Source organism: Lichenostomus cassidix, chromosome 8, assembly GCF_008360975.1.
Source record: "Lichenostomus cassidix isolate B80296 chromosome 8, HeHo_3.0, whole genome shotgun sequence".
Lineage (NCBI taxonomy): Eukaryota > Metazoa > Chordata > Aves > Passeriformes > Meliphagidae > Lichenostomus > Lichenostomus cassidix.
This window is the reverse complement of record NC_139489.1, coordinates 8,929,446-8,955,429: the sequence shown is the minus strand read 5'-3', so window position 1 is coordinate 8,955,429 and position 25,984 is coordinate 8,929,446. Positions and strand designations below refer to the sequence as shown.

At 49.4% G+C, this 25,984-nt stretch overlaps 2 protein-coding genes across 5 annotated transcripts in view; one reads left to right on the top strand and one right to left on the bottom strand.

Moving 5' to 3' along the window:
• Positions 1–25,984, bottom strand: part of TESK2 (testis associated actin remodelling kinase 2) — a 115,654-nt gene that overhangs the window by 88,238 nt on the left and 1,432 nt on the right. The window contains exon 2 of one of the 2 annotated variants that reach the window (XM_085067723.1): positions 23,037–23,151. The gene's annotated coding sequence lies outside the window, so the exon portion shown is untranslated. Of the gene's footprint in view, positions 1–23,036; positions 23,159–25,984 lie in introns of both variants that reach the window. The other variant, XM_085067722.1, reaches the window with a different exon arrangement.
• Positions 1,291–16,688, top strand: LOC146433784 (uncharacterized). Of its 3 annotated transcripts, none has more exons than XM_085067729.1 (5): positions 1,291–1,410; positions 11,355–11,813; positions 12,882–13,211; positions 13,545–13,705; positions 14,485–16,688. In XM_085067729.1, exons 1-5 carry the CDS (start codon positions 1,344–1,346, stop codon positions 14,527–14,529), a joined length of 1,062 nt encoding a protein of 353 aa, XP_084923855.1. In that variant the 5' UTR covers positions 1,291–1,343; the 3' UTR covers positions 14,530–16,688. The 3 variants fall into 3 exon arrangements, with proteins under 3 accessions (XP_084923855.1, XP_084923856.1, XP_084923857.1); XM_085067730.1 differs by lacking the exon at positions 14,485–16,688 and adding an exon at positions 13,845–14,478; XM_085067731.1 differs by having other exon boundaries at positions 1,296–1,410; positions 11,412–11,813.

Below are 25,984 nucleotides of genomic sequence, written 5' to 3'. Positions count from 1 at the left end.
AGATCAACTCTCTTCTACCTCAGAACCGAGGACAGCAAGGAGCCCCATACTGAAAAAGGGAGGCAAAATCCCTTGGGAAACAAAAACATCCATTTCTACTTTCCTCATCTGTCCCATGGTACTGCAGACACAGGTATCTGATGAAGAAGGGGACCCACAGCCCCACCTCTGCCAAAGCAGCCTGAGAGAGTATCAGCACAGACCATGACATAACGTGGAGCCCTTGGATGCCTCCAAGATCCCATTCTCTTTTCATCTTAGGCTCGAAGGGCACTTTCCTAGATCAGAGAAGCCCTAAACTTTGTTTCAATGCAAAGTCTGAAGTATTCAAGTTTCAAAGTTTTCAATTTAAAGCCTGAAACTTGTTTCAATGAGAACACATGAGACCAGACAGCAGGGCTCACCCTGGCTGCATGCCTGAGACTGGAATCAGGGAAGAAGCATCATAACAAGGGATTTGCGAGGAGGTTTTGGACTTTTCAAACTGCCTGGCCACTAACAGCTTCATAATGGAGTTTCTTCTCCAGAAATGCTGGACTGAAGAGAGCAGTCAGACTTCCTGAAGGATGTCTCAGCCCTCATAGTGCCTGGATGGGCCTGGCCAGCCCCTATCCCCCAGGAGGCTGGAAGGGATGTGAAGCCAGGGGATGTCCCAGGGGTGCAGGATGCCCTGAGGAACCAGCACATTGGGCACCTGGCTGAACCCTGGCCAGGGCAGTTATCCGGGGGTGCTTGGAACTGCTCTGCACCCGGCTGTGCCCACACACCCTGAAACTGTCTGGAGGCCCCAGGAATGATACCCGACGTTGGGCTCATCTACTGTCCCTATCCCTGCATGTGGCAGAAATGGGGTGTCAGGCTCAAATGGGAGTGCCAAGGGCAGATTAGGAGGTGGTGAGATCCTGGCCTGGGGGTCACTTGAACCAGTCCGTGGGGTGATGAGGTAATGCAAACCTGGGCTAAGAATTCCTAGAACAGAGAAGAACGGTAGCGGGGGTGTCCTGCCCGAACCAGGAGTGACCGCTCCGGGGATGCCGAGGCCGGAGTCAGACTGGACCAAGGGTGTCCTGCCCTAACCCAGAGTGCGGGGACCAACCGGTGATGCTGGGGGCGGTGCGAACCGAACCGAGGGTGCCGGGGACCGAAACGGGACTGGACCGAGGGTGAGCTGTCCGACACGGAGATGCGGGGTACCGGGCCGGCAGCATGGGGACGGGCAGCTGCCCCCGCCCCGCTCCTCCGGGGCCAGGGCTGGACCACGTGCCGCCCGCCCCGCCCCGGCCGCCGGCCCGCCCCGGCACCGCCCCGGTGCCGCCGGCGGAGCCAGCGCGGATCGGCCCAGCATGGAGGGGACGCGGCGCGCCCTGCTCCACCTCGCCGCCGCCTGCTGCCTGCTCTGCGCCCTGCCAGGTACCGGGGCGGCCGTCGAGGGGTGCCGGGGCGGGGGGGGATGCCCGGGGGATCCCGCCGGTCTCGTCGCGGCAGGGAGCGCAGCGTCGGGACAGCCGTCGGGGCAGCGCCGGGGCCCGGGCTCCTCCGCCCGCTAGTGGGGCTGCGGGAGAAGGGTCTGGGGAGCCCCCCCCAGGGACGGAACCCTCCGGGGAGCAGCGCCCCGAGCCTGGCCCCCTAACACGGGCAAGATGCTCCCGGCCACGGGCGCCGTCGCCCCGGCGGACGCGCGGGTGAGGTGGCCCAAGGATGCTCGGGGGGGTCCCGGGTGAGCCCCGCGCTCCGGGCAGCAGCACGGCCGCCGGTCCCGGCCTTGCCCATACAAGGCAGCTGCCGGCAGCGCTGCTCCCGCCGGCGTAGCTGCCCAGGCTCACCTCCCGCCCGGCGCCCGGCGGGATCCCGAGGGGATGCGCGGGGAGGGGAGCAACGATCCTGGAGGCGCTCACCCGCCGGCATTTAGCCCTGCGAGCTTCCTGCCTCCCTCCCTGCAGCTCTCGGATGCCCACGAGCCGCTGCTGAGCTTCCCCCCGAGGGAAACCCCGGACAAAGCCCGAACTCTGCCGCCTCCCGCAGCACGACGGGACGAGGGCCCTGTGCCTGAGCGGAGAGGAGCAGGACGGATGGAGTTTTTCGGGACGGAGCAAGAGCCAGACCCCGGCCCCAGGCAAATTCTCCCGGGCTGTGTTTCGGCTCTGCTCCACGATCAACACGTCCCCACGTGGGCAGGCGCAGTGTGCAGCGTGGCGCTGACAGCCCCGTCCGCCGACACCACCGAGCTCTGCCGTGTGGCTGCGGTGTGCCCCGAGTCGGGGGGCTGTCACCTTCCCCTTGACCCTGGAAGTGACAAAGCCTCTGTGGCATTTAGGGACTTGCCCAGGTCGCGGGAAGTAAAACGTGTTTTTCCTCTTTGTGGTTGAGAAAAGCCCGTGGACAGACCCTGGTCAGATCGCAGCACCATGACAGCAGCAGCAGAGACCAAGGGGTGACACACAGAAACTCAGTTTCTAATAACTAATTAGGGCTGGTAAAACCATGTAATAGGTGCCTGTGGGGCTGAGCCCCAGCAATGAGAGTAGCACTGAGGATGAGGTTTTGGGTGCCGGATGTGGTTTAGTTGGGTTTGAGGCTAAGCACTGGGAGCAGTCCCAAACCAGCACCCTTTATGTGGGCAAAGCTGCACTCCCCACACGAGAGTGGCTGTGCTGTGGTGGGGTGTGGGGAGGTGACCAGCCACTGGCAAAGGAAGGACTCAGGATTTCCACTGTTGAGAGGAGGAGGAGCTCTGAGATGCCGCTGGCTATGTTGGCCCCATGTCTCACACTCTGGGCACACTGGGAAACCCCAGGGAGCCCCTTGCCCCAGCTGGCTCATAGGAACCCTCTTGCTGCAAAGAGACTCAAACTGCCAGAATATTCCAGAAATTAAGGTGGCACTGAGTTTTTCCTGGGATCTTTGTTGCTTAGTGTCCCAATACAAGATTCTTCACAGTCTCAGGAAATGGTACCTACGCAGCTAACCCAGCCCTTGTCCTCATAGCTTTTGAATTCACTAGCTAATCCCAACTGTGGTTGAAAGAGCAAATGTTTTGTGAAAATAGATGGCATGGAAGAGATGCCACCAATAATAAAATGCCCCATAGCAAGCACAAAACATAATGAGACACCAGAAAATCTCAGCAGGAATGGTTCGCCCAGAGATTGGCCCTGAAATCAGCAATCCCTAGACAAAACTGGGCTTGTCCTAGCTTCATGAGCTGCTCTCTGCACTGCTCCCAGCAGATTCCCTTTGCTCCCCCTGTCCGGCAGCGCCTACTCCCACTCCCTGTCTGGGTTTGCAGAAGGGCCACAGAGCTCAGGCTACTGCGTCTCCTGTGCTCTGCCCACCCCAGCCTCTCAATGCAGCCTTTCTTCACTGCCTGCGGAAGTCCATTTCCTCCAGCACCATTAGCCTTACAAATAAAACCCCGAGTAATTTTGGTCTGGGCATTTTTCTGCCTCTCCCTCCTGTGCCGAGCTGCCTTGCAAGCAGTGAGAGTGGCGCAGGGCTGGGAGCAGCACGAACACATAAAGCTCCGTCTGTCGGCACCACCGGGGCCGTGCACACAGGCGGGCAGTGTGTCCGCTTCAGGGTCCTGCTGCCGATTTGTTGTGATTTTTTTCCCTTTGTTTGCCCAGGGCGAGGAGGAGTGGATGGATTCGACCCCACCCTGACAGGACAGCTCCAGCTCTCCTGCACTCAACTGAGTCACAGCTTGGTGCTCTCCTCAGGGTGGTACCTCCAGCTGTGTGACCCTGCACCCCCTGCCCAGCCTTTCATGTCATGCCATCAGTCTTTGATGCCATTTCTACTTTGTGCTCTTCCCTCAGCCCCAGGTGGCCTTGGCTCCCTGCTGCCCTTGCAAGGTCTGACCTGCTGGGCAAGGGCAAAGCAGTCATCTCCTTCAGCTCCCTTGGCCCCATCCCTCCAGGCAAAGGGGAGCAGGGACAAAGCACAGAGGCCCCTGTCCCTCCTTCCTTTCCATGAAGACCCTCTGAGTGGGCAAACGCAGTTCTTGCTGCAGGGGTTTTCACATGTCTGTGATCATCCCCTCAATGCTTTATGGGGCAGCTTTCACAAGTCTCAGCACAACTGGGGTCACATCCTGAGCCCTGTAGGGGCAGGATGCATCCTCCAAGCCTCACAGCCCATGGAACCAGCAGTTACACAGCTGGAAGGACCTGGGGGCTGGGCAGGGCTGGGCAGGCTTCCTGATGTCCAAACTTCCCCCAGCTCATGCCACACTGCACTGGAGAGTAGGCTCCCTGCTGACATGGGGCTGCTGTTAAGGTAACTGGCTAATTAATTTCTCCTAATGACGTGAATGCTGCCTCCACTGCAGCTGTGACTCCTGAGGTAAGCAGGGCCAGGGCTGTCTGATGCCAGAGCTCCCTGCTGTTGGTGTATTACTGGGGTTACACAACCCCAGAGAAGGGCAGGCTTCCCAGGCCGTGCATGCCATGGGTATGCCCAGCAGCTTGTGGACAAAGGGTCTTCACCACAGCTCAGTCCCTGTCAAGGAACAAAACCAAACAGCATGGGAGTCTCGCAGGCACTTCCCTGCCAAGCAAGGTGCTCCAGAGCTGCATGTGGCCAGTGGAAAATAACTGGCTGCTGTGACAGTGGTAGCTGAGCAAGGCAGCCTGCTCTCCCTTTTCCCTGCCACAGGAATTTTGGATAAGCCCCCTCACCTCTGAATGAGGGATCAGTGATAGAGCTTCCTGCAAACCTGTGGGAAAGAAGTTTGTTGCATCTCTCGCTCCCTTGGCTGGGTGAGGAGGATCTCAGGTGGCAGGGCCAGGCAGAGCCTGACACCCTGGGGTGCTGTGTCCTGCAGGCAGCAATCAGGCTGGTGCTGCCCTACTGCCCAGCTCAGGCTCCAGAACTGCTGCATGCTCTGGGCATGTCCGTGCTGTTTTATGGGTTTTCCTAGTACTGAAGTATCTGTGCTTGGCATTTATGGTGCTGTTTCCAGGGCTGCTCATCCCTGTTCCCACAATTCTTGCTCTGCCATGCCACCATTGGCTGGCTGTCCCTGTCCAGTGTAGTGCCATCTGTCAAGGTGCTAGCACTGCCTCCCCTTTTTGTTCCCCCAGCTTTCAAGCCTGTGGCCAGGTATCCACAGATGCCCTGAGGAGGCATTTTCCTGCCTGCCTGGGCAAGTTGGGTGCTGGGCTGTCCCTCCCCAGCACACACTCGCTTAGCACCCCATATCTAATCTGCCCCTGTCTCGTGCTCTGCTCGTGGCCATCTGCCTTCTCAGTCAGGAGACCTGGTTTCTATTCCTGTCCCTTACCTCAGCTCTTGCTTTGCAGCCTGGCCCGGCAGCTTTCCAGGGCTGGACTAGGTGCTCAGCACCCCCAGTTTGGCACCCCCAGTTTTGCTACCTGCACAGCAGCTCGCAGAGGCCACGAGGGGTGCAGCGAATTAACTTGCTGCCATGAAGAGCTTCACTGTGGTCCCCGAACAGGCTGCAAGGTCGGATCTGTGCCCATGCCTCCCTCCTGAACTCCTCGCAGCAGACAGAGTCTGTTCAGCCTCTCTCAGCCAGGATGGGGATGGGGACAGCCCGGGCATCAGCCCTGGCAGGGAGAGTGCTGGAGCCTGCAGCAGATGCAGCCCTCTGGCATCCTGCCTCCATCGAGGTCCTGCAAGGTATCCAACTGGAGCTGAGTTTACAAAGCAGTTGTCCCTTGTACCAGGTCCTGTCACTGAGCCTCACTTTATCACAGTGTTTGCTCTGCAGCATCCCTGGGTGCATCTGGCACTTTCCTGAAGGGCTCCAGAAATCTCTTCTGGTGCTTGGATTTCTTTTTAATTCCAGGAAAAGAGATCAGGCTCAGCTAGTATCTAATCAGCAGCTATTCCAGTTCTGCTTTTAAATGAAATTAAGAGCCTTGGTTTCAAATCCCACTATATGGTTTTATTTGCATTTATACTCAAGCTCTTTTTCCTTGAAGAGATTGTCTAATTACTGTTGGTTGGTAACCATAAAACATAATAACTGGCAACAAAAGATAATTTCTACATTTAATGAAGTACTTTGCTAAGCAGTAGGATATAACTGTTTTAATACATACAGGTTACCATTTATGCTGTTACTTTTTAAACATTATATTTTTCCATTTTACTAGGTTGTTTGCAAATGGAGCTGTTACACTTAAATGGAAATTGAATTCATTTAGTGCACCAAAATAGCATTGTGGAAGGGTTTGGGTGCCTTTTCAATGAATCAGAGCAGTGGTTTGACATGTATTCTGTAGGAAGCTGATTTAAGTGAGGTGCTATCCTCAGACAGTGACAGCCTATGCAGCAGAATACATCCACACCAGGGAGTCCTGCTCCCACGGGCACTTTGTGCTTACTCATCTTTGTGCTTAGCTCTCACCTGGGTCTCTGTGCACCTTTTCCAATGCTGGCTGCAGCCTGCACCCTGCTGCCCTGCTCTCCCTCAAGCCCCAGCAGCCAGCCTGCCATGGGCTTCCTCACCTTATGTGGCTCTCCTGCATCTCTTCCTAAATGTAATTTTAAAAACAGTGTTCAAGTCTATGGATTGGAGCTAGGTTGGTGTTGATCTTTGGGGAGTTCAGGCTGCTGTTTCTGTCAGACATGAAGGAGGGTGCAGAGGATGCTGCTGAGAGTGGCAGGAGGGTTGTGGCAGAAGCTCGTTGATGGGCTTGTCCAGCTGAGTCCCTGCGCTGTGTCATTGTTTTATTCTGAGAAATAGATGGTGGAGTAGCCGCTGTGGCAGAGGATGGAGGACACTTCCCCACTCTTACTGCCCTGGCACAGCAGTGACTTTGGTTGCTGGTTGTGCAAACCTTCCTCAGCCCCTCGCTTGGCCCCAGCCCTGAATCTTGGGGAGGGAGTGCGAGGCAGGAACGGCCCCATCTCCTGCAGAGCTGGCTTCCTTCACTCCTCTCTGTTACAGTATATTTTTACTGTGTTCTGGAGCTGGTGGGAGCTCGGATTGATGTGTGGAGGTCCCTCAGTGTTGTCAGGCAGTGCTGGAGAGGGGTCGAAGCTGTGGGCTGATGTTCAGAGCCCTCCGTTCCCTCAAGGAGCTGGGAGTGTTTCCCACCCTTGTCCAAGGCAGGGTCTGCTTCTTGGTTGGCTGCAGCGCTCCTCCCTTGGGACCACTCTCTTCCTTTGCCCCTGTTGTTTCCCAGACAGAGGTCACTGCAGTCAGCACAGTCTGATGGGAGCTGCCACTCCAAATCCACCAGCCCTGCCCTAATGTGGTCTGGGATCTCTGGTTCTCACCACGCACAGGCTGAGCCTGGAGGTTAGCACAGACACGGGCAGGAGAGGGGCTGTTAGCCGGGGGACCAGCTTTGCTTCAGCAGGCATCTCAGTATAACCAAAGCAAGCCCAGCCCTGGGTTCCTGTCAGGGAAACAGACATACTCTTATGGTCAGAGGTTCTGCTTTCAGATCCTGGTACAGTCATAGCTGTTTTATTATGGATTCAAGGGGGAGTGCACCTTTACCAGCTGTCATGGGGTGTTGCAGCTGTGAGGTCTTGGAGAATCACAGAAAAAGTGAAGCATCCACACTAACTCTTTCCCTTTACATCTGTAACAAGAACGACATGGTTCCCTCTTGTCTCCAGAAGCAGAAGAGGGCGATGCCTTAGGCATTACAGCCATGGCTTTCCTGGCATGTGGTTCAGGAAGCAGAGCTTCTCCAGGAAGACGCCAGAGGAACGAGTTCTGACCTGCGTCTCTATAGGTAACCGATAAACAGCTAAAACCATCAGCACACAGCGACGGGAGCAGCAACAACAGCGCCGAAGCTGGGGATTTTCCGACCTGTTGGGCACGGAGGCTCCAGAGCAGACCAGGAGCTGGACCCCTGCGGATCCCAGTCCGTGCGGGGTTCGCTGCATCTCCCCCAGCAGAGGCAGCTGTAGCTGCGCTCTGCTCTCCCCTCTGTACAGCAGGGTTTGCGCCGGGTTTTGTTTGCATGGCTGTAGGTTGCCCTCTTGGATGGATGATAAAACTGGCAAACAAAGCTGCAGCATTGTAACAGCGATGTAGCAAATCTTAATGTAAGGCACTTTGGAAGACTGTTTTTATTTAAAACTGAAGTAAAACTCACTTGTGCTTGTACTCTTAACACCTACAGCTCACAAGCACCAAGTTACGCCTCTGGGGGATTTCCCCAGGTGCTCTGCTTGGTGACCTTGTGCTGGCTTTAGATGTGCCCTTACCCTTTAGGAGCTGACAGACGGGTGATGGGGATCTTTTGTCTGTCTGTCCCCGGGTGATCAGGATTTACTCAGTCCTTTGTTTCCTTGATCATCTTAAGGCTCTTGCCTTCTCTGTCTTCCCACCATCATCTCTTAATGTCTTGAATCTTTGTGTAAGTCTGGATTAGGCTCTCCTTTTTTTCAGGCTCTCCTTTGTTTCCTGAGTTGGGTGTGCTGTGATGTGCTGAGCTGGATGACTTGCTAATTGAGGTGCCATCAACACTTGCCATGCTCAAAGCAAGTCCCTTGTTCCTCCCCAGTCAATTTAAAATCTCTTCTGCAATTCTCTACAAACCAGGTTTTACACACCACAGTGCTGTGTTACACCAGAGCCAGAGCAGCCAATCCACCCAGGGACCATTTCCTTGGCAGTGAAGGACACCAGATAATTTTGTGGGAAGAAGCCAAGGAGCTTCTTGGAGAGAAGAGCTTAGGGAAACACTAGTCCCACCTCTTGCAGACAGCAGGAAGCTGTGCATGCAGTGGGGTGGGGGGAGCTGCTTTGTCCCCACAAACCCTCCTGTCCGACAGCACCTTGTGGCAGGGGTGTCAGTTGCTGGCACTGTGGGGAGATGCCCTGGTGTGCAGGGCCCAGACTCATGTGCCTTCCCTCTGACTTTCCTTTTGTCCAGAAAATCACGCTATGAAAACCCTGTGTCCATTGAGGAGACAGAGGAGTACTGCACCTTTATTCAAATAATAGGAGAGAGCCCACTGGGGCATATCCCCTTGGGGTTTCTCTCTCGAGGCTTCAAAGACACAGCCTCCTTTTATCCTAAACTCCTGATCGAACGTTGCCCTCTTCCTTTCCCCACTGGCTGAGGTACCAGCCTTCCCCCACCACCTACCACATATTACCCCCTTGAACCCCCCATTTGCCCCCAGAAGTTCAGAAATTCAAGCTATCTGGGTTCTGCGGATCCACCAGAAGTTCAGACTTTCTGGGCTCTGCAACAGACTTTGTGCAGACCTGTTTTTCTATTACCATAAAGTTCAGGAGTTCAAACGGTAGTCAAACTGTCTGGGTTCCATAACAATTTGTGCAGCTTGAGGTACGTAGAGACATTAAGACCTGTTTCTCCTGAAAACATTCACACATCGAGTTGCCTGTAAAGACATTAGCACCCATCTTTCCTATCACTTTTCTAATCAGAAACTGGCATGATGGTTTCAGAGTTGCTCAGGCCTTTTTTGCAAGACAGCTCTCCACGAATCTTTCCTCTGCATGACTCAAGTCATGACTTGCCATGCCTTGAGAGGCTGTCCCGGGCACAGGCAAGCTATTCAGAGCAGCACGTAGCCAGGCTTGCCACTGGCCGGGCACCTGGCCACTACCTTTCCTGTTTACCCCACGGTGACAGCATGGCTCTGTGCCTCTCTGGCTGCATAGGAGCAGGTAGTTGGGTGTTTACTGAGCAAGCATCCGCCAGTGCCCAGCCAGCATCCGGAGCTGGTGGGATCCCACCCTGTGGTGATTAGCAGCACTGAGTTTAAGGCTGGAAATTGTCACATGAAGAGCTGTCCCTTTTGGTGCCTGATCCCAGGAAACGCAGTGCTCAGCTCTTTTCCTTCCAGGTGTTATTGGTGTAAGAGCATCCTATGCCTGAGCTCCGTTGCAGTGACTTGCTTTATTTGGAGGCACATTCTGGCCATGAACAGCTGGATCCAGGCGAGGCCAAAGGGAACATCACTTAGGCCTTTGGTCTTCATGTTTAAGTTGCCCCAGCTGGGGTTCCCTGTGAGAGTTTGTTCTCCGAATGTGCTGAGCAGGGTTGTGCATCCCTGCAAGAGCCCTCCTGGGACTGGGGCCCCAGGCCGGGGAAGCACAGCTCCATCAGGCTGCTCCAGAGTTTTGAATTCTCCAGCAGGTCAGAGTACTGCAAAGGTCTTGCCAGAGGGATGTATTGTGTCTTTTTTTGGGGCCTGTTAAGCGCTGTAGCTGGAGAAGAGTTCTGATAACTGTATCTGATCTGAAGAGCTTTTAAAAACTGCTGAAATTTCCCCTAAACAGTATAAGAATGAGCTGCTTTGCTGGTAGATGTATGTTTCTTGGTGACATCATCTACTTTGGATGCTTCTTCAGAAGCAGAGAAGGGACATAATGACAGATTTGCTTCAGTACCTTTGTTTTTTTCTATAACTGGCTCATTAGTCCTCTGTGGCTTGGGTAGAAACTTTAACAGAAATGGTCAAAATATTTACTATGAGATGTTTTTAAATTGGAGAGTCCATCCTGATGTGGCTACATTTCTCTGTTTTCTTCCTGTTTATACCCTGAAAAACCCTCACAGGATCTGTGTTTATGAGCAGGCAGTGTAAGAAAGAGCCTTGTGGTTTTCCTCCTCCCGTATGCTGTCACACTGTTTGGCAGCTGTGGATCTGGGGGGATCCTTGCTTGCTGCAGGTTCCCTTCAGGGAAGCTGGCCCTTTTTGCTGTAGTGGGAGGCTGATTATCTCCCCATTTCTATGACAACAGTTGTACTTCATGGGGGTGATGTGTTCATAAATAGCTCATGAAGGTGGCTTCCAAAGCACACCACCAGCTGTTAGCTGTAGTACTCTCTTGCTACCCATTTCACCTTTCGCTCTAGCAGAATCCCACACTACTACTAAGATGACTTAAAATATATGCTGTACCTTTGCCAGCCACAGTCCTTTTAAATATCACTTTTCTCCACTTCATTGGGCCAGGGGAGCTAGAGGGTCTACATCCACATTTTCTTCATTTGTGTTTTTTCAGCAGCATTTTTGACTCTTTCTCAATGAACCAAAGAAGACTTATCTAAATTTCTTATGGAATCAGGTATCAGGTGGTACTTTTAACAAACCCAAATCCTCTAAAAAAGTTTAAAAGTTGCTCAAGTATAGAGGGATTGGTGATGCTGTCCCTACAGAATAAGAGCACAGGACTTGAGGGGGAGGAGGGTAAAGGGAAAGTCCTCTAGGACAGGTCCCTGCCTCAGAAAGGCCAGGAGGACAGAGAAGCTGTTTGAATCCCTTTCCCAAGTGTGAACCTGTGCTGAAATTAAAGTTAAGGGGATAAAGAGGTTGAGTTTCTGCTCTTCCCCTCTGTTTCTCCTTTCAGTGTGGGATCTCTGACAAACTTCTCTATTCCATAGGAGAGGGTCAGAAGACAGCAGAGCCCTTGGTGACACCATCACCTTTTCCTAGTGCAGTGCTAGCCTCAGATGAGCCAAGCAAAGCCTCTGATTTCAGTCCATTGACTACTGCCATTCCTCAGACCAGCCTGGAGAAAAACTTGACTGCTGTAACACCCAATGCCACTAGGGCCCATGCTACAGAGGTGGAGGATGCCTTCATCCCTACCACCCCCATAGCAGAGAGACCTCAGGCTTCTACCACTGACAGTCCTGGGGACACCATAGTTACACATCCTGAGCATGACAACATGAGCTTGTCAGTCAACAGCAGCACTGCAATCCCCTCCCCTACCTCGACTGCCAGCACTCTGGAAGAAAACCAGCCCAGCCATGAAGCCACAGAGCCTTTGAGCACAACTGAAGAAACGGATGATGCCAGCAGTGCAACTCCCACACCTCCTCTGAACACTGTGCCGGGTAAGGTTTTGCCTTTACTGCCTGTGCACAAAGTCCTGCCTCAAGGATGCACAACCTGGAAACGTCTGAGCACTCTCCTCGTAACTGGGGAGGGGGAGAAGAAGGGCATGAGACACTAAGCAGAGCCAGTTAAATGTGACTTGTTTGCAGAGATGTTAATTCAGCATCCTCTTTGCAAACCCCATTAATTTTGGTATTAATGGTGCTGGCTGCTTTCTGATTAGGACGTTGATTGTGTGCAGGGACATCTTTTATATATCTCATCTGAAACAATGTGCCTTAGCAGTGCTGCTCAGCTGGGCTCTTTCGGCACCAGGGCTGAAGGCTCAATGGGAGCCTTTCTGGCTGCCTAAAGAAGAGGGAAGCAACCCTCCCTTAACACATGGAGATGGGTGTCAGCTCATCCATCCCTGGGTAACCATGGGGAGCCCTACCCTACCTTCAGATCCCGCTGGGCAGGGTGGGGACTGACTGTAGGGTCTGCAATCCCAGGTTTGTTCACCTTGGGGCTTGCCAAGCTGTCACACACCACTAATGCAAGGCGGATATTGGTTGGCCACTAATTTACATGGTGTTCATGTACAACTGCATCATTTGCCCTGGCTTGTGTCACATGAGCCTGCTGTTCTGTGAAACACTGACAAAGAGCCAGCATGTGCTGCTACCCAGTCCCTGGGCAGCTCCTTTTGTGCTCCCTGTAAGGAGGGATGAGAGGCTTTTCCCAGTGTTTGCTCTGGGGTGATCCCCAGCTGTGTGTAGAGTTGCTTGAGCTTCCCTGCTTGTCCTTTGTCCCCAAGGACAGGCCTTGTGGGCCCAGCTGAGGTTGGCTGACATTGCAGATTGGCACATATGAAAACTGAGAGGACTTTCTAAGCACTGTGGCTTATAGTGTGGTGCAGCTGTGGCTGCACTAAAGGTTCTCCTTGTTTTCCAAAGGATTGACAATAAGCTGCTGTTCCTATAGTCCCAGCAGTCTTCCTTACAGTCTTACTTCCATCTTGTCCAGTCCCACAGAACAGTGTGCTTGCACTGGATCCTTTGAAATAATTGCTTCTTCCTATTTTGCAGCAACAACTAACAGCTCTCAGCCAGGGCTTTTTGATGGGCAGACTCAGGGGCCCACAGCAGCAAGGTCTGAAACCAAGCCAGGAACGAGCCCTGTGGGCACCACAGAGGAGAGCACTGTGGAGCCTAGAACTTCCTCTGCTCCCACCTCCACTGTACAGAGCACACCTTTTGCTACTGCCTTCAGTACTGTGACAGTGAAACCCCTCGAGACCAGCTCCACATCTGCCAGCACATCTGCCATCCCCACCAGCACATCTTCACTGGCACAGTCATTGGAGCCCAGGCACGAGAAAGCTTCTGTGGTGGATGTTGGTGATGATGAGAATTCAGGTAAATGCTATGCTTTTTATGGGCTGCTCAGGGAGGTGGTGGAGTCACCATCCATGGAGGTTTTTAAGGAAACACTGGATGTGGCACTCAGTGCCATGGTCTAGCTGCCATGGTGGTGTTCAGTCATAGACTGGACTTGATAATCTCAGAGGTCTTTTCCAACCCAATTGATTCTGTAATTGTTTTGTGCCTGTTCTCACAAAACATGGCAAAGGGCTGGGACTACATCAAATTGCTTCTTGGTTGCACTGAGCAGAACCAGAAAAGACAAAGCTTTGCTGCTCCAGCCCTTGAAGGCTCTCTTTTGGCCTCATTCTCTTGGTCTCCTTGCAGAGCTACCCAATTTGGCTGGTACAACGAGGGCTGATCCCTTGGTAATCACTGTGATCTCCGTCTTCATTGTCATGGTGGGCATCCTGGGCCTGGTGGGCTTCTTGAGATATCGCCAGCACAACAACCGCATGGAGTTCCGGCGCCTGCAGGACCTGCCCATGGTGAGTCACACCTTCAGCCCAGCCTGATGTGGGCTGGCTTGCCACTGACTGCTCTGCAGTTCCCCTTCTACTACATTAGCAATGCTTTGGGCATTTGCAGCAGCACCAATGCTGATCACACACTCCTGTTCCTTCTTAGGTCCCTCTCCTTCCATCCAGGGTTTGAATCAAGACAGCAAGTCTCAAGGCTGGGCACTAAAGAAGCTCTCTGCCTTCCCCTCACTCTGCAGGGGAATGCTGAGAGGTTAAATAGAGAGAGGAACAAGAGCTCCATCCAAACTTGTCCTGAAATGACACCTTCCTAACCTCTCCTCCTGTTTTCTGATATATTTGCTTTGTGACTATGACAAAGCAGATTCTATGCTCTGTTCCAGGGAGGTTGTCTGTCTGTCTGTCTGCATTTGACCCTTTGGGACTATAAAAATATATAAGGGTTTCAGAAGCTGGCCTAGCTCTGGGGAAGCTGCAGCTAGCAAGCAAGCTGATGCTGTTTCAAGCTGAGTGGAGTTTTCAACAGCCAGGGTTTTCCACATCCCTGCAGCAGGCAGGCAGTTCCTGCACACATCTCTTCTCTCCAAATGCTGCAGCAGGAGGGAAGCTGACAGTCCAAAGATCCAGTGACAGCACATTGACAGCATTTAGGTGGATGGCTGGGCAGGTGGCCACACTGTGATGGTGTGGCTGAGAAGGCTGTGCTACCTGCCCAGCAGTCTTCCAGGCTGGGACCATAATGCCGTCATGCAGACATCTCATTAAAGCACCCTCTTCTCTGCTTCTAGGATGACATGATGGAGGACACCCCTCTCTCCCTCTACAGCTACTAGGCAACCAAGCTGTCCACTGCCCAGAGGAAAAGGCCTTGAGGACTTGGTCCCAGACGATCTGCTGAGGAATGAGGGGCTGTGATTTGCACACAACTGAAAGATCACTTTCAGATGGCTTTTGGTTTTAGACATTTTTAATAGTTCAGTGTTGAAGTTTCTATGCTGCGAATCAGAGCCCAAGTCTGGCCCTTTTCTCCAGGCTCTCCTCAAAACAATGCCCTGAAGAGGTGTCTCCTCCTTTTAGTGTGGCAACCAATTAGCCAAGACAACCTTTGCCTGCCATGGTGTTCTGCATGGATCTCTTCTGCTCATCTTGGTGGCTGCTGCTTTCAAAGGAGGTGGGCAAGTGATCCAGACTAGGGCTCTTAACACTGGTGGTGTCAGCACAGTGCTAGCAAAGGAGACTGCTGTTTTCTGAGGAAGCCAAGGATGTGGAAATCAGTTCTCTTGGGCTCCCTCTTGTTCTGTATTTTCAAGATTGTTTGTTTTGGGGTTTTTCTTGCACTTTTTTTTGTTCCTCTTTCAGCTTTAGTCCCAGGATTGGCATTGACCATCCTGAAACACCTACCATGTGGATAAAAGACTGCTCTGCTTCCTTCCTGTATGCATACCTTTTCTCTTTAACGAGGGAAAACAGTTTTGTGGCCACTGGAGAAGTGCCCCTGCTACTTGATGTTGCTTTGAAGTTGCTGGGAGGAAAACGAACATAATTTTAACTTAACAGAGCTTGATAGGACTCAGTCTACTGCCAATTAGACACACTAATTTGGTCTCACCAAAATTAGGAAACTGTGTCTCCTACACTTGATGCTTTCAGCATAAGTGTAAACTCCTTTTCCAGGCTCAATAAATGCTTTAGTCCATTTCCCTGCCTGGACTAACACAAGCCTTTCCTCAGGTACCTCCCATTTTGCTTCTAGAATCTTGTGCTGGAAGCTGTTGTACAAAACTGGTACTTCACTCTCCCTCCTGTGCTATGCAAGATCAATGCTCCTCTATTTTCTGATGTTGGTCTTTTGAGCCAGTTGGTGTCTTGTCATGAGGACAGATCCTGGATGTAGGTGCCTTCCTCCCCTTCCCTTTCTTGGTGTTAGGCTGATTAGATTCTGCACTTTTGCCTCAAAATGTCACTGCTGTAGACTGCGTCAAAGGCTCTTGAGGCCTCTCAAGGAAACCCACAGACCAGAGCCTCTGAGTGTAAGTCAGAGGATCTTTTGGTGCCCTTGCCTCAGAAAGACCAGAATGCGTGTGACATGACAGCCTTCCTGTAATTACACCTGCTCCTCTTTTCTAACTCACATTTGACTGCAGGTGAATGGAACCACATGCCTTCTCTAGGGTGTTTGATTTTTGAGTAAGCCAGTTGCTCCCTCAGGATACAGCAAGGACTAGAGATTATCTGCCACATTGCTCTTACAAGCCACAGTTCCTCCTCTCAGTAGAAACATCACTGAACCCTACAAAGGAGAGGTACCAGGCCTCACTTGCAAAAGTACCTTTTTTTTCCCCAGTGCTGTTATTGGTTGTTGTAGCAGGGAAAGGGGAATTTCCCCATCAGCTGAGCTCAAGTTATCTGGAAAGCCCGAAGATGGAGCAGAACCAGCCTGGGTCAAATAGATGAACTGGGTAAGGCAGCAGTTCCTCCTTCCTGTGTTACTGCTTCCCAAGTGGCTGACAAATGGCTGCAGTGCATTTGGGGTTCAGCTGTTGGCTTTGGCCTTCCATCTGTGTATTGTAAGGATGCCCAGTAAAACAGGAGAAGGTTGGTTCTCTCCTATGATTGCATGAAGACTGAGGAGCAATTGTCACAACTCCAAAGCTTTTGTATCAAGCATTGTCTGCACAGAGCGATCTCCCTAGCTACAGACTTGTTTCCCCTGCCGGAGGGCAGGGTGCTACTGGTTTTCAGCACAAAGTTGGCAAGTTAGCGGTGGAAAATAGAACTTCATCCTGGCTGGAACTGGTGCAGGCTGGCATATCTGGGAAGTGTCTCTGCACTCAATCAAAAGGGCAGGGGCTGGTTGTTCTGGTTTCCCATGCATTGCTGTCCAGGATAAAGGGGTGAGGAAGAAAACTCGCCCAACACCAAAGTGCAACTTTCTTTGTAAAATATGTTGATAGTGGATTTTTTTTCTGCAATAAAGTTACAAAGGCCAGAAGTGTCTCAGTCCTCATGTTTTCATTGCAAACATCTAACTGAAGAGCTTTTATAGATCACAATGAATCCTGTGATAGATAAACAGCAGCAGTTTGGGGCACAATGAGTCACAGAGCTGATACTAGAAAATGCCAGACAGCTATGAACCATAGCTCTGACGGTTCAGAAGGACACCACCCCCTGCCTATGTTCCTTCTTGTCAGGGTCATTCCTGGTCTGGGTTGACTGAGATTAATTTCGGTACAGTTAAATCATAGGAAATCTGTCTTAGAGAACCACACTAGACCAAATAATCTAATCTACACCTTTAGACTCCCTTCCTTTGCCTCTGATTGAAGATATTCTCATGTTGTCATCTGTAACCCCAAACCTTATTTACAGAAATATCCTGAAAGCCAGCGTAATCCAAATCTAAGTCGCATCATCTGTCATGGTTCTTTCTACACTACAACAAACAAAGCAAATTGAAAGGCACCTACTTCTTTTTGTTTAACTTTATAGCTGTTTTGAACTCTTCCCTTCAGAGCTCAGAGCCGCAGGGAGGTAAGTACTCAAAAGCCCAGCTTTTGCTGCAGACCTGGTAAGAGTCTCTCCTGAGCTAACAGTCTTTCCTAGATGTTAAAATACTTTGGCAAAATTGGTCAGCTCATGTCATAGACTGCTTGTATTAAAGATTCTCTATTGCAAAAGCAAAACGTGGTGAGAGAAACTACTTGGTAATTGGGCTTTTGCTGTTTTCTGAAGAATTCCCACAACAAATCTAGAAAAGCAAATCCTTGAAAGATCTAGAGCAAGGGGAGAGCAAACACAGACTTTGTAGCCTAGTAAAGTGCTTGCTGAGTAATCTGAAGACATGAGGGTGAACTCTAAGCCCTGCAGAGATTTCAGTCCTGTCCCAACATACAACCATACAAAACAGAATAACTGTGTAACAGAACAAACATGCCGCAACTAAGCTAGTCTTCTCAGGTCTAAAGTCAGCATTATTCTGGTGGTTTATGTTGGAGTTTTCTCTGTTCTGCTTTTTTACTACTAAACCCACTCAGAGCTGATTCATTCTCTGCAGAACAAACTGCTGAGCTGCCTTGTTGGAGAGGTAACATAGAGCAAAGCTGTGTTAGCTGGAGAGGCAGCAGCAGGACAGGCTTGTGCAGGCAGCCACCCCTGGGACACACGAAGCTTTGTGCCTTTGCCCAGCCAAGTTCTGACCTCACAGCCAGATGATGCAACCTCTGAGGAGGCCAGGTTTGGAGATGAACCATGGGCCAGTTGTGTGGGCTTCACCTTTCCTGTGCAGCAAAAGAACTGACAGAACCAGTAACCAGCTGTTGCCAACTTCTGCATTTCTCCTTGAACATAGATGTTACTTCTGATGAGATTTAGTTTTAATGTTTCCTGGACTAAAACACGAGCATATTACTAATTAGCAAGGGACCAAGAATCAACCAAATCACTTGAGTTTAAGGTTAAATAGAAGGGAAAGAAACCCAGGTAAAAGAAATGCAGAGTTTGAGACCCATTTGCCTCCTCTGTCCTCCCCTCCTCCTCTCCAGACTCATGTTTTGAAGGGAAGGAGATTTGAGCAGCTGAGAAGTGACAGTCCTAGAGCTGCTATACCATGGGCAGGTCTACCTGTGCTTCGTGCCATTTCTCTGCCCACTCAGTTGTCCTTCATGGCTCAGTGCCTGTATTTCAGCTTTAGATTCTCTGTATTTAACCATCATGTCATCCTGCAAGTCTGTAAATAAGGGTACAGACTGTGTTCAGTGACAGAGAAACTGCCATGAGGAGCACTGGAGTGGACAAGGCAGTGTGTAGTTCTTGTAAGACCAACCCTCCCATAAGGCTTTCCCATGGATAATAGTCCTCTGTGCTTGCTACCCCTTAAAGCAGAATGAAAAAGACATTCCACTGATGCAGGGAGCAGGAGTGCAGAAGCAAGCCAGAGAGGCAGAGCAGTAGATTTTCAGTAATGAAGGCTATGAAATGATGCAGAACCTGGGAAGCTTTTAGTATCCAGTGTTCTTTTATGCAGGGAGAACAGAAATGCCTACTGTCATTTCCTGACACCTGTGAAGCAAACAGGAGGCTGCACACCTCCTCATTATTTATACCTAATTTTCTATAACTATATCAAATCAGTATAAATGCAGATTTGTCATGGTGAAAGGGGAGCAGTTTTTCTAAGTGTACCTCCTGAGCCTCTGCCTTTGATGTTCCCATGTACTTGCTACCTCTGCTTCACTGCATAGCAGAAGTGAGACAGGAATCTTATTTCCAATATTCCCTTCCATCTCCCACAAAGAAAACAGAAATCATGCACTTACTGCCCATAAAACAGCCAAATTTTCAGTCCTACTGATACATATGCTTATCACATACCTAAGTGATAAGCAAAGCTGGAAGACCATGACTGCAAATATAAAAATCTCCCAGCAGTTTCCCAAAATTGTTTATGGTTTGGTTTGTTTTAATCCCCCTGAACTTTGTAACATAAAAATGGACTTCAAACTTCCCCACCCAAACACTTTTGAATGAAGACTCTTCCTTGTTTTAATGCAGCAGGGGTCATGATTCCTCACAGATCTGAGAAAAATCAACCTTCAGCCAGAGCACAGCTTCAAAACAATCTCAGAAGACAAAGCACTTAGAATCCCCCAGAAGAGGACCTAACTGTGCCTGGTGATACAGAGCTTGTGAACTTGATCCCCCACCATAGTTAATTCTGCAACACTGGTAAGATGTTATAAGAAATCATTAACTATTACACAAAGGAAGCATAGATAGGTTGATAAATTTGTGCATTTTTAAAGACAAAGGGATCAATTTATTCATCTGCTTGACAGCCTGCACAGTCTTCCTTGTGCTTGTTCCCACTTCCTGTCCAATAAGTATACTTGAAAGACATACTCAACACAGGTCTGCTTCATATTCCCCAGCAGTTTAATATTGGTTAGCCTCAGTTCCTCCATAATATTTTTTCTAGTCAATGACCCATCAGCCAAAGAATCCCCTGAATCACAAAACCAGCTTGATCTTGATCAGACTGAGAGTGGTCACAGCTGCAAGAAAATAAGTATGTGTTTGTTCCTACTGTTCAGCTCCCTCTCTGTTTACAGGTAGACCAGATTCCCCACCCACAATTCAAATAAAGAGCTAAGTAAGTTACCAGAGGTATCCTCCCAGTCATAAAACAGGTCTCCCTGTGATGAACTGCCCAGAATGAATATATCCCTGCAGCAGAAGCCTTTTGCTAGCTCTCTTTGAACTACAATGGAACATCTGTTGACAATCTCCTGCAGGCTAACTTCTCTCCTCCCCTATTTTAACCCTGTCTTTCAGAAGTACATCAGTTGCCACAGGACGACTCTCACAAGCATTAGTGTGTTTCCTTTCACTGGTCCTTCTTGGGACCAGTAGGAAGAGGGATGATCAGTCAGCCCTGTTCAGTATTTTCTTAAAAATTTGCTGTTATGTCTGGACTCCTGAAGCTTTCAATGCTGAATTACAGGTTATGCTTGAAAAAATACAAGGTTCCTGGGTTCTGGAACATGACTTTCAGCCAGATCTAGACACTCATTTGATTCTGACTGAGAAGAGTTTTACTGAGAACAGCTGCAAAATTAGCAAAATGTTCCTTTGAGCTAACCCTGGCTATGCCTTCTGATCACACAGGAGAATAAACACACTAATATGATCATTGCTTCAATTTCCCTTCTCATAAGCTTGGGGACAGGATGAGAAATTTTGCCCACTTTTTCAAAAGGATCTTAATGCTTTCAGGTGGAAGGCAACTGTGGACAATGCTATTTGTGACTGTCTAGCAGAAAGGGAATCTTTCACAAAGGGCTTAGAGAAGCACTGGGAAAAGATCTCCCTTTATTTTGCAGAGTCTAAGCTGGTGTCATTCATTCACCTCTTCCCTTCTCCTTCACCAGACAGCAATTCTAAAATTAAGTTATCTCAGAGGGAAATGGAATAAAAAAATTCAAACCACATAAGGAAATTTCACAGGGCCCTTTTTTGACACTATGGCACTCTATTTTCATAAAACAAACCAGGAACCTCCCCTTTATGGGCGTCATGGAATTTTCTGTTCAAATAACAAGATTTCTCCACCTGTTTTATGCCACACAAGAGGAAGCAATTTACCAGCACTTGTCAAGTCAGCTGCTCCATATTGGGTCTTGTCAGACAGAGTAAATCTATGGTCAGTCTATATCTGTTCTGTTCTTGCTGTGCATAGTCTCCCTAAAAGGAGCAATCCAAGCACAGCTGTACATCGCAGAGCTTTAGTTAGCCAACAGTTTAAGCACAATCCAACATAATCCAAAATTCACAGTTTAACTGGGAATAAAAATGAAACATTTGAAGGCATTAGTAGAAACAACACATCAAATTCTCTCAATTTGTTCTGGCCCACCAAGTGAGAGCTCAGAGGACAGGATCATACATCCCATCCCATGGGAGAGGGCTGAAGCAGAGGACTGCAGCTAGGAATTCTCTGACCCTGGAGGAGGACCCCCATTGCAGCCAAGCACCACAGCATCTCTCCCTCTGCATGCCAGCTGGCAGCTGCCAAAGCTGATTGACACATCACAAATCAGGCCCTGCACTAGTGTCTGTCTCCTGCAGTGAAAGAACAGAACACACAGCATGGTGCTGAAAGGGTAGAAGGGGCAGGTCTGAGCAAGGGGTCACGAGATGGCAAACAGCTCAGGTCGCTGGTAGAGTGAGGGACTGGGCAGATCTATGAATGATTTATCAAAATGGCTGTTTCCCTTACTGCAGTTGCCTCCCTTCAGTCAGCCTCACACCTCACAGCTTTCACTTGTGGAAAATCCAGGCAATAAACAAGTCGAGTTTGCCCACCTAGGGAAGCCAATATCATTTCCATTTTTCAGTTGTTCCCGACAGTAAAGAGTGCATCTTTTAGTTAACATTAAAGGTCATGCAGCTCTAGCCCAGGCAGGTCACTGCTGAGATCATCACTCCATCTATTTCTAGCCACTTCTCCAGCACTGCTTTCTGCCAGCTCAAAACACTGCCTGGAGATACATGTACAATCTATGCCAAAAGACCAAAGAATTATCCTTCCCCAGCCTTCTTACCTCATATGCCAGACCTGAGAACAACAGCAGTCTATGTCTATCCCCTCCAGCACTGCTGGTTCAGTGTGGTCTGCAAGCCGTGTCAAACCCTATTAAAAACATCCTCATTTATCCCCTAATGAAAGAGAAATACCAACAAGCATCCTCACAAGCTATGTAAGCTCAAATAAAAATAGGTGTCCGTGGTTCCAAGTGTCCTACACTAGCGAGCTGCCAACATAGCTACTGGAGGCACCTGCCATAAAAACCCCTGCAGGGTTTCTGATGCTACTATGACATAAATATTTACTACTGATACTACAGGTAATAGTACAGGAACAGGTAACTAGCTGCTTATTTTTAACTGAGGGGGTTTGCTTCAACATTTGATCAGTAAAGCTCTGTACAAGTCCTCACCTGGCATGTGCCTCAGAATAAATGTTAGAGAAAAGCTTAACCCTTTGATGGGACGTGCAGGCTCCTCAGGCATTGCCCTAACAGCAACCTGACATGTTACAACTGCATCTACAAAGCAGTTAATTGTAGCAAGTTTGCTGGTAAAGTCTGAATCAGCAGGATTAGTAAATTGGAAAAACAGCACACAGGGCAGTTTAACATGCCTTACAGCCTCCATTCACAAGAATATTAAGCATCTTACTGAAATAGGGCATGAATTTTTTTTCTTTTAAAGGAACATTAGCCCTTTGTTCCTGATTTCTTTTAATGCTAAGTGTTAATGCAAACACAAGGGAGTTTTATATCCTAAAAGCAAGGCATAAATCCAAAAGGATAAAGAGGCTGAGAGACAAGCCTTCTTGAAGTGAGCAGTTTTCACCTTCTCACTGGCTGTGTGTCAGCATCAAAACAAAAATGGAGCCACATTAAAAAATGGTATCTTGGCACTGTCAGAGGAAGTGATAAGTATTATAATTGGCCCTCACATGCAGCTTTTCATCACCCTGACACTACACTGGGAGGGAGGATGAAAGAACAGACAGGCACACACATGTTATCCATGTCCTGGCATAGCAATACTGCTCTCAGAATGAAGTTTTAAGTCTGGTCCAAGTGCTTGGCGACTACTCCAAACTGTACTGTCTTCCTGCCTTTAGGTGCCTAATACTCTGCTACCAGTAAAATTTGGCACAGCAAATGACCTCTGGAATGTCCTGAACAGTAGAGCTTTGTCATCCACATTACAGCAGGAAACCCTTCCAGGTTCTCCAGATCCCGAGGGTGCAGGATCCAGCCACACTTACCTTCAGGCACCTCCATCTCTGTGGCAGTGGAAAGCTCATTGGAGCTGAAGTGTCTGTGCTGGAAACCTCAGCCAAAGATGTAGAAAACCATTCTGCCTTTCTCAGCAAGTCCTTGCTTCTCTCTAAAGGAAATGGAAAAAGCAGCAGATTAGGCCAAAAGTTCAAGGATAAACTTGCTGAGTCTAAGCCTGCACTGTGTATCTTTTGTGACAGCTGTTACATGTGGATAAACTGCTGTTATTCCGATTTAATAGCATTTTCTTATTTTTACGTGGGTACAAGCAATGGTACAAGGCAGCAGAAAACAGGTTCCATGACAGGCAAAAACACATATTGGCAAAAAGTTTCAGGCATTGGATTTCACCTATCTGTGGCACCAACAGCTGCAGCCAGCTCCACATCATTCAGGTTTAAAACACGAAGAATCATTCACCTAATTTCTGCTCAAAGTCATGGTCACAATGCCAAACTGTTCCAATACAGGGGTCAGTTTGTGTTGGAAAGAGACAACAGGACACCTGACCTGCTCATGAGATCTCTAAACCAAAGAGAGGCTGGAAAACCATATCCCAGACTGTTAATAATGTTGGAGTAAGTGTGAAATCGTTCCCATGATCTCTTCTTTCCCTGCAGGTGCCGTGGATGTTACTTCCTTCCAGAAGAGACTTTTCAGTTGATCTTTCAGATCAGACTGTAAATCTGAGTGAAGGATAACACTGACAATCCCTTAAGTTTAGCAATGCCTACTGGAACACTTACTGGGTGTGGGGATGGGGTGGGCACCACTTTGATGGGGTTTCCAATAGTCATGCCTCATGCAGCAGAAGGCAGCTCTGCTGAGCAATTCAGTTGTGTATTCAGAGATGAACAGTCTGGCAGCAGAACCTCTGCCTCCCCACCTAGCCCTGATCACATTGTTCTCTCAGTTGTGCCAGCACAATTTTTTCCTGCAGCAGCACTGTGAACCACACCACTTCAGGGGGGGAAAAAAAAACCAACAAAAAAGCCCAAACAATGACGCACTTGTTAGAACCAGCTCGGCTCCCTGATCGGATTTACAGCACACCAACAACTGCAGTGGCAGAAATTTGGGAGGCAGTGCACTGTGAGGCCAGGGCAGGAAAAAACAGTGAGGTTGGAATATTTTAAGCTGATGTTGACAGCACAGACAACATTTCATGAAATCAGACCTTAACAGGTGGGAGAGTCACATAATAAGGGAAGGCATTAGGCTTTTATAGAAAGAACTAGGGAATCAATATTTAATTACAGGAGAATGGCAATGAAGTTCCATTATTGAAAACATCTCACTAAGTTGATACAATATTTTTTATCAAAGAAAACCTAATAATAAAGCTACATTGACCTCCAGACAGTGTTCTCCCACTAATAAAAGTAGACATTTATATGCTTATGGTCAAGCGATAGAAAGATCAGAAAAACTGACAAGGAATTTAACTCCATTTCAGTAACCAAATTGCCATGAGTATTCAAACAATTTGTGTCAGTCTCTCTCTCTCACATTAGGCTCCTACCTAATGCAGAGCAATAGTTCTTTAACAGGGTTAGAAAAAGGTTTCAAGGGCTGTGGATGGAAAGCAGAAGGAAAATCCCTTCTGTTACAATCAGTACATCATTGTGTCTTTGTCATTTACTGCTGTGGAGAACAATGAGAACTAATGATCCTTTTTGTATAAATGCTTCATGATGACACCAAATCACACTGTATCCCATGTGACATCAGCATTAGCCTGAGGGGGATGAATGAGAGTGTTGTTTTTCCTAATAACAGAAAAATCCACAAAACCATACCTGGGACACAGACACCTCACGGACACATTGCTGCCTCCCCCCAGGGAAGTGATACATATTCTCTGGATGCTGTTTTACTGTAGCACAAAGCTGTTGTGGGCAGAGAATGCTGGAAACACTGACACGAGTCCTCAGCCAGACCTGTCACAGTTCTGACATCTGGCAGCTGTCCGAGGGCAGCTGGGGTTGGACAGAGGATACAATGAAACAGAGCCAAAAAGATCTAAGGATCCTCAACGAGGAAGCTGAGATGTCACTCATTGCTCTCCAGGGAGCAGCTCAGAGCCCTCGGGTAGGGGTGGGGGGAGAGCAAGGGGCAAGCGAGCAGAGTTTTGAGGCACAAACAAAGCCGGTTCCCACCAGCCGAGCTCAGGGAGAAAGGAATGTGAGGGATGGGGAAACTGGGAAGGAATTAGAGCCCAGGCATTTCAAATGAGCGCCTCTTCTTAAATGCACCAATTATTTCAGTCATTGCAGTAAAATGTAAGTAAGGTACTGTCCAACTAGCAACCAGGAGACTGCCCTGAGAGAGGGCCTGGGTAGGAGACAGCAACACTTCTGATTAAACAAGGCAGATGAGGTGGCTCAGGGAACAGCTCCAAGGACAGCTGTGAAGGGAACAGCAGGTACACATTCTCCACGCCCACGTGGAATGAGCAGATTATGCCAACCCTCAGGATACAAACATCTCAGAAACAGAGGCTGCCATTTAGAATCGTGCAGTATCCTGTGTTGGAAGGAACCCACAAGGATCGCTGAGTCCCACTCCTGGCTCTGCATAGGACAATCCCAAAAATCACCCACGTGTCTGAGAGCATTGTCCAAATGAACTCTGGCAGGCTCAGTGCTGTCACCCCTTCCCTGGGGGTCACCCCCTTCATGAGCTGCCTCAGAAGGACCAAACGCCCTGCCTGCACTTAGCAAGAGATTAACTCAAGGAGAGGGCAGACATTTAAGTCATCCCTGCCTCAAGGTTTGCCAGTTCAGGATTTAAACGGAAGACCTCACCTCACAAAGCTGGCAAATCTGCTAACTTCTGCATCAGTAAAGCTGAAGCCACACATGGAAATGAACTGTGCTCCACAGGCAGGCAAAGGACAGCTGGCAAAAGAGAGCAGCAGGATGAGAGATCAGTC

Excerpts from the sequence above, each read along its gene's own strand:
- LOC146433784 (XM_085067729.1), top strand. The coding sequence starts at position 1,344 with ATGGAGGGGACGCGGCGCGCCCTGCTCCACCTCGCCGCCGCCTGCTGC. Across the intron at positions 11,814-12,881 it reads TCCTCTGAACACTGTGCCGG|CAACAACTAACAGCTCTCAG; the intron begins GTAAGGTTTTGC and ends CCTATTTTGCAG. Across the intron at positions 13,706-14,484 it reads GCCTGCAGGACCTGCCCATG|GATGACATGATGGAGGACAC; the intron begins GTGAGTCACACC and ends CTCTGCTTCTAG.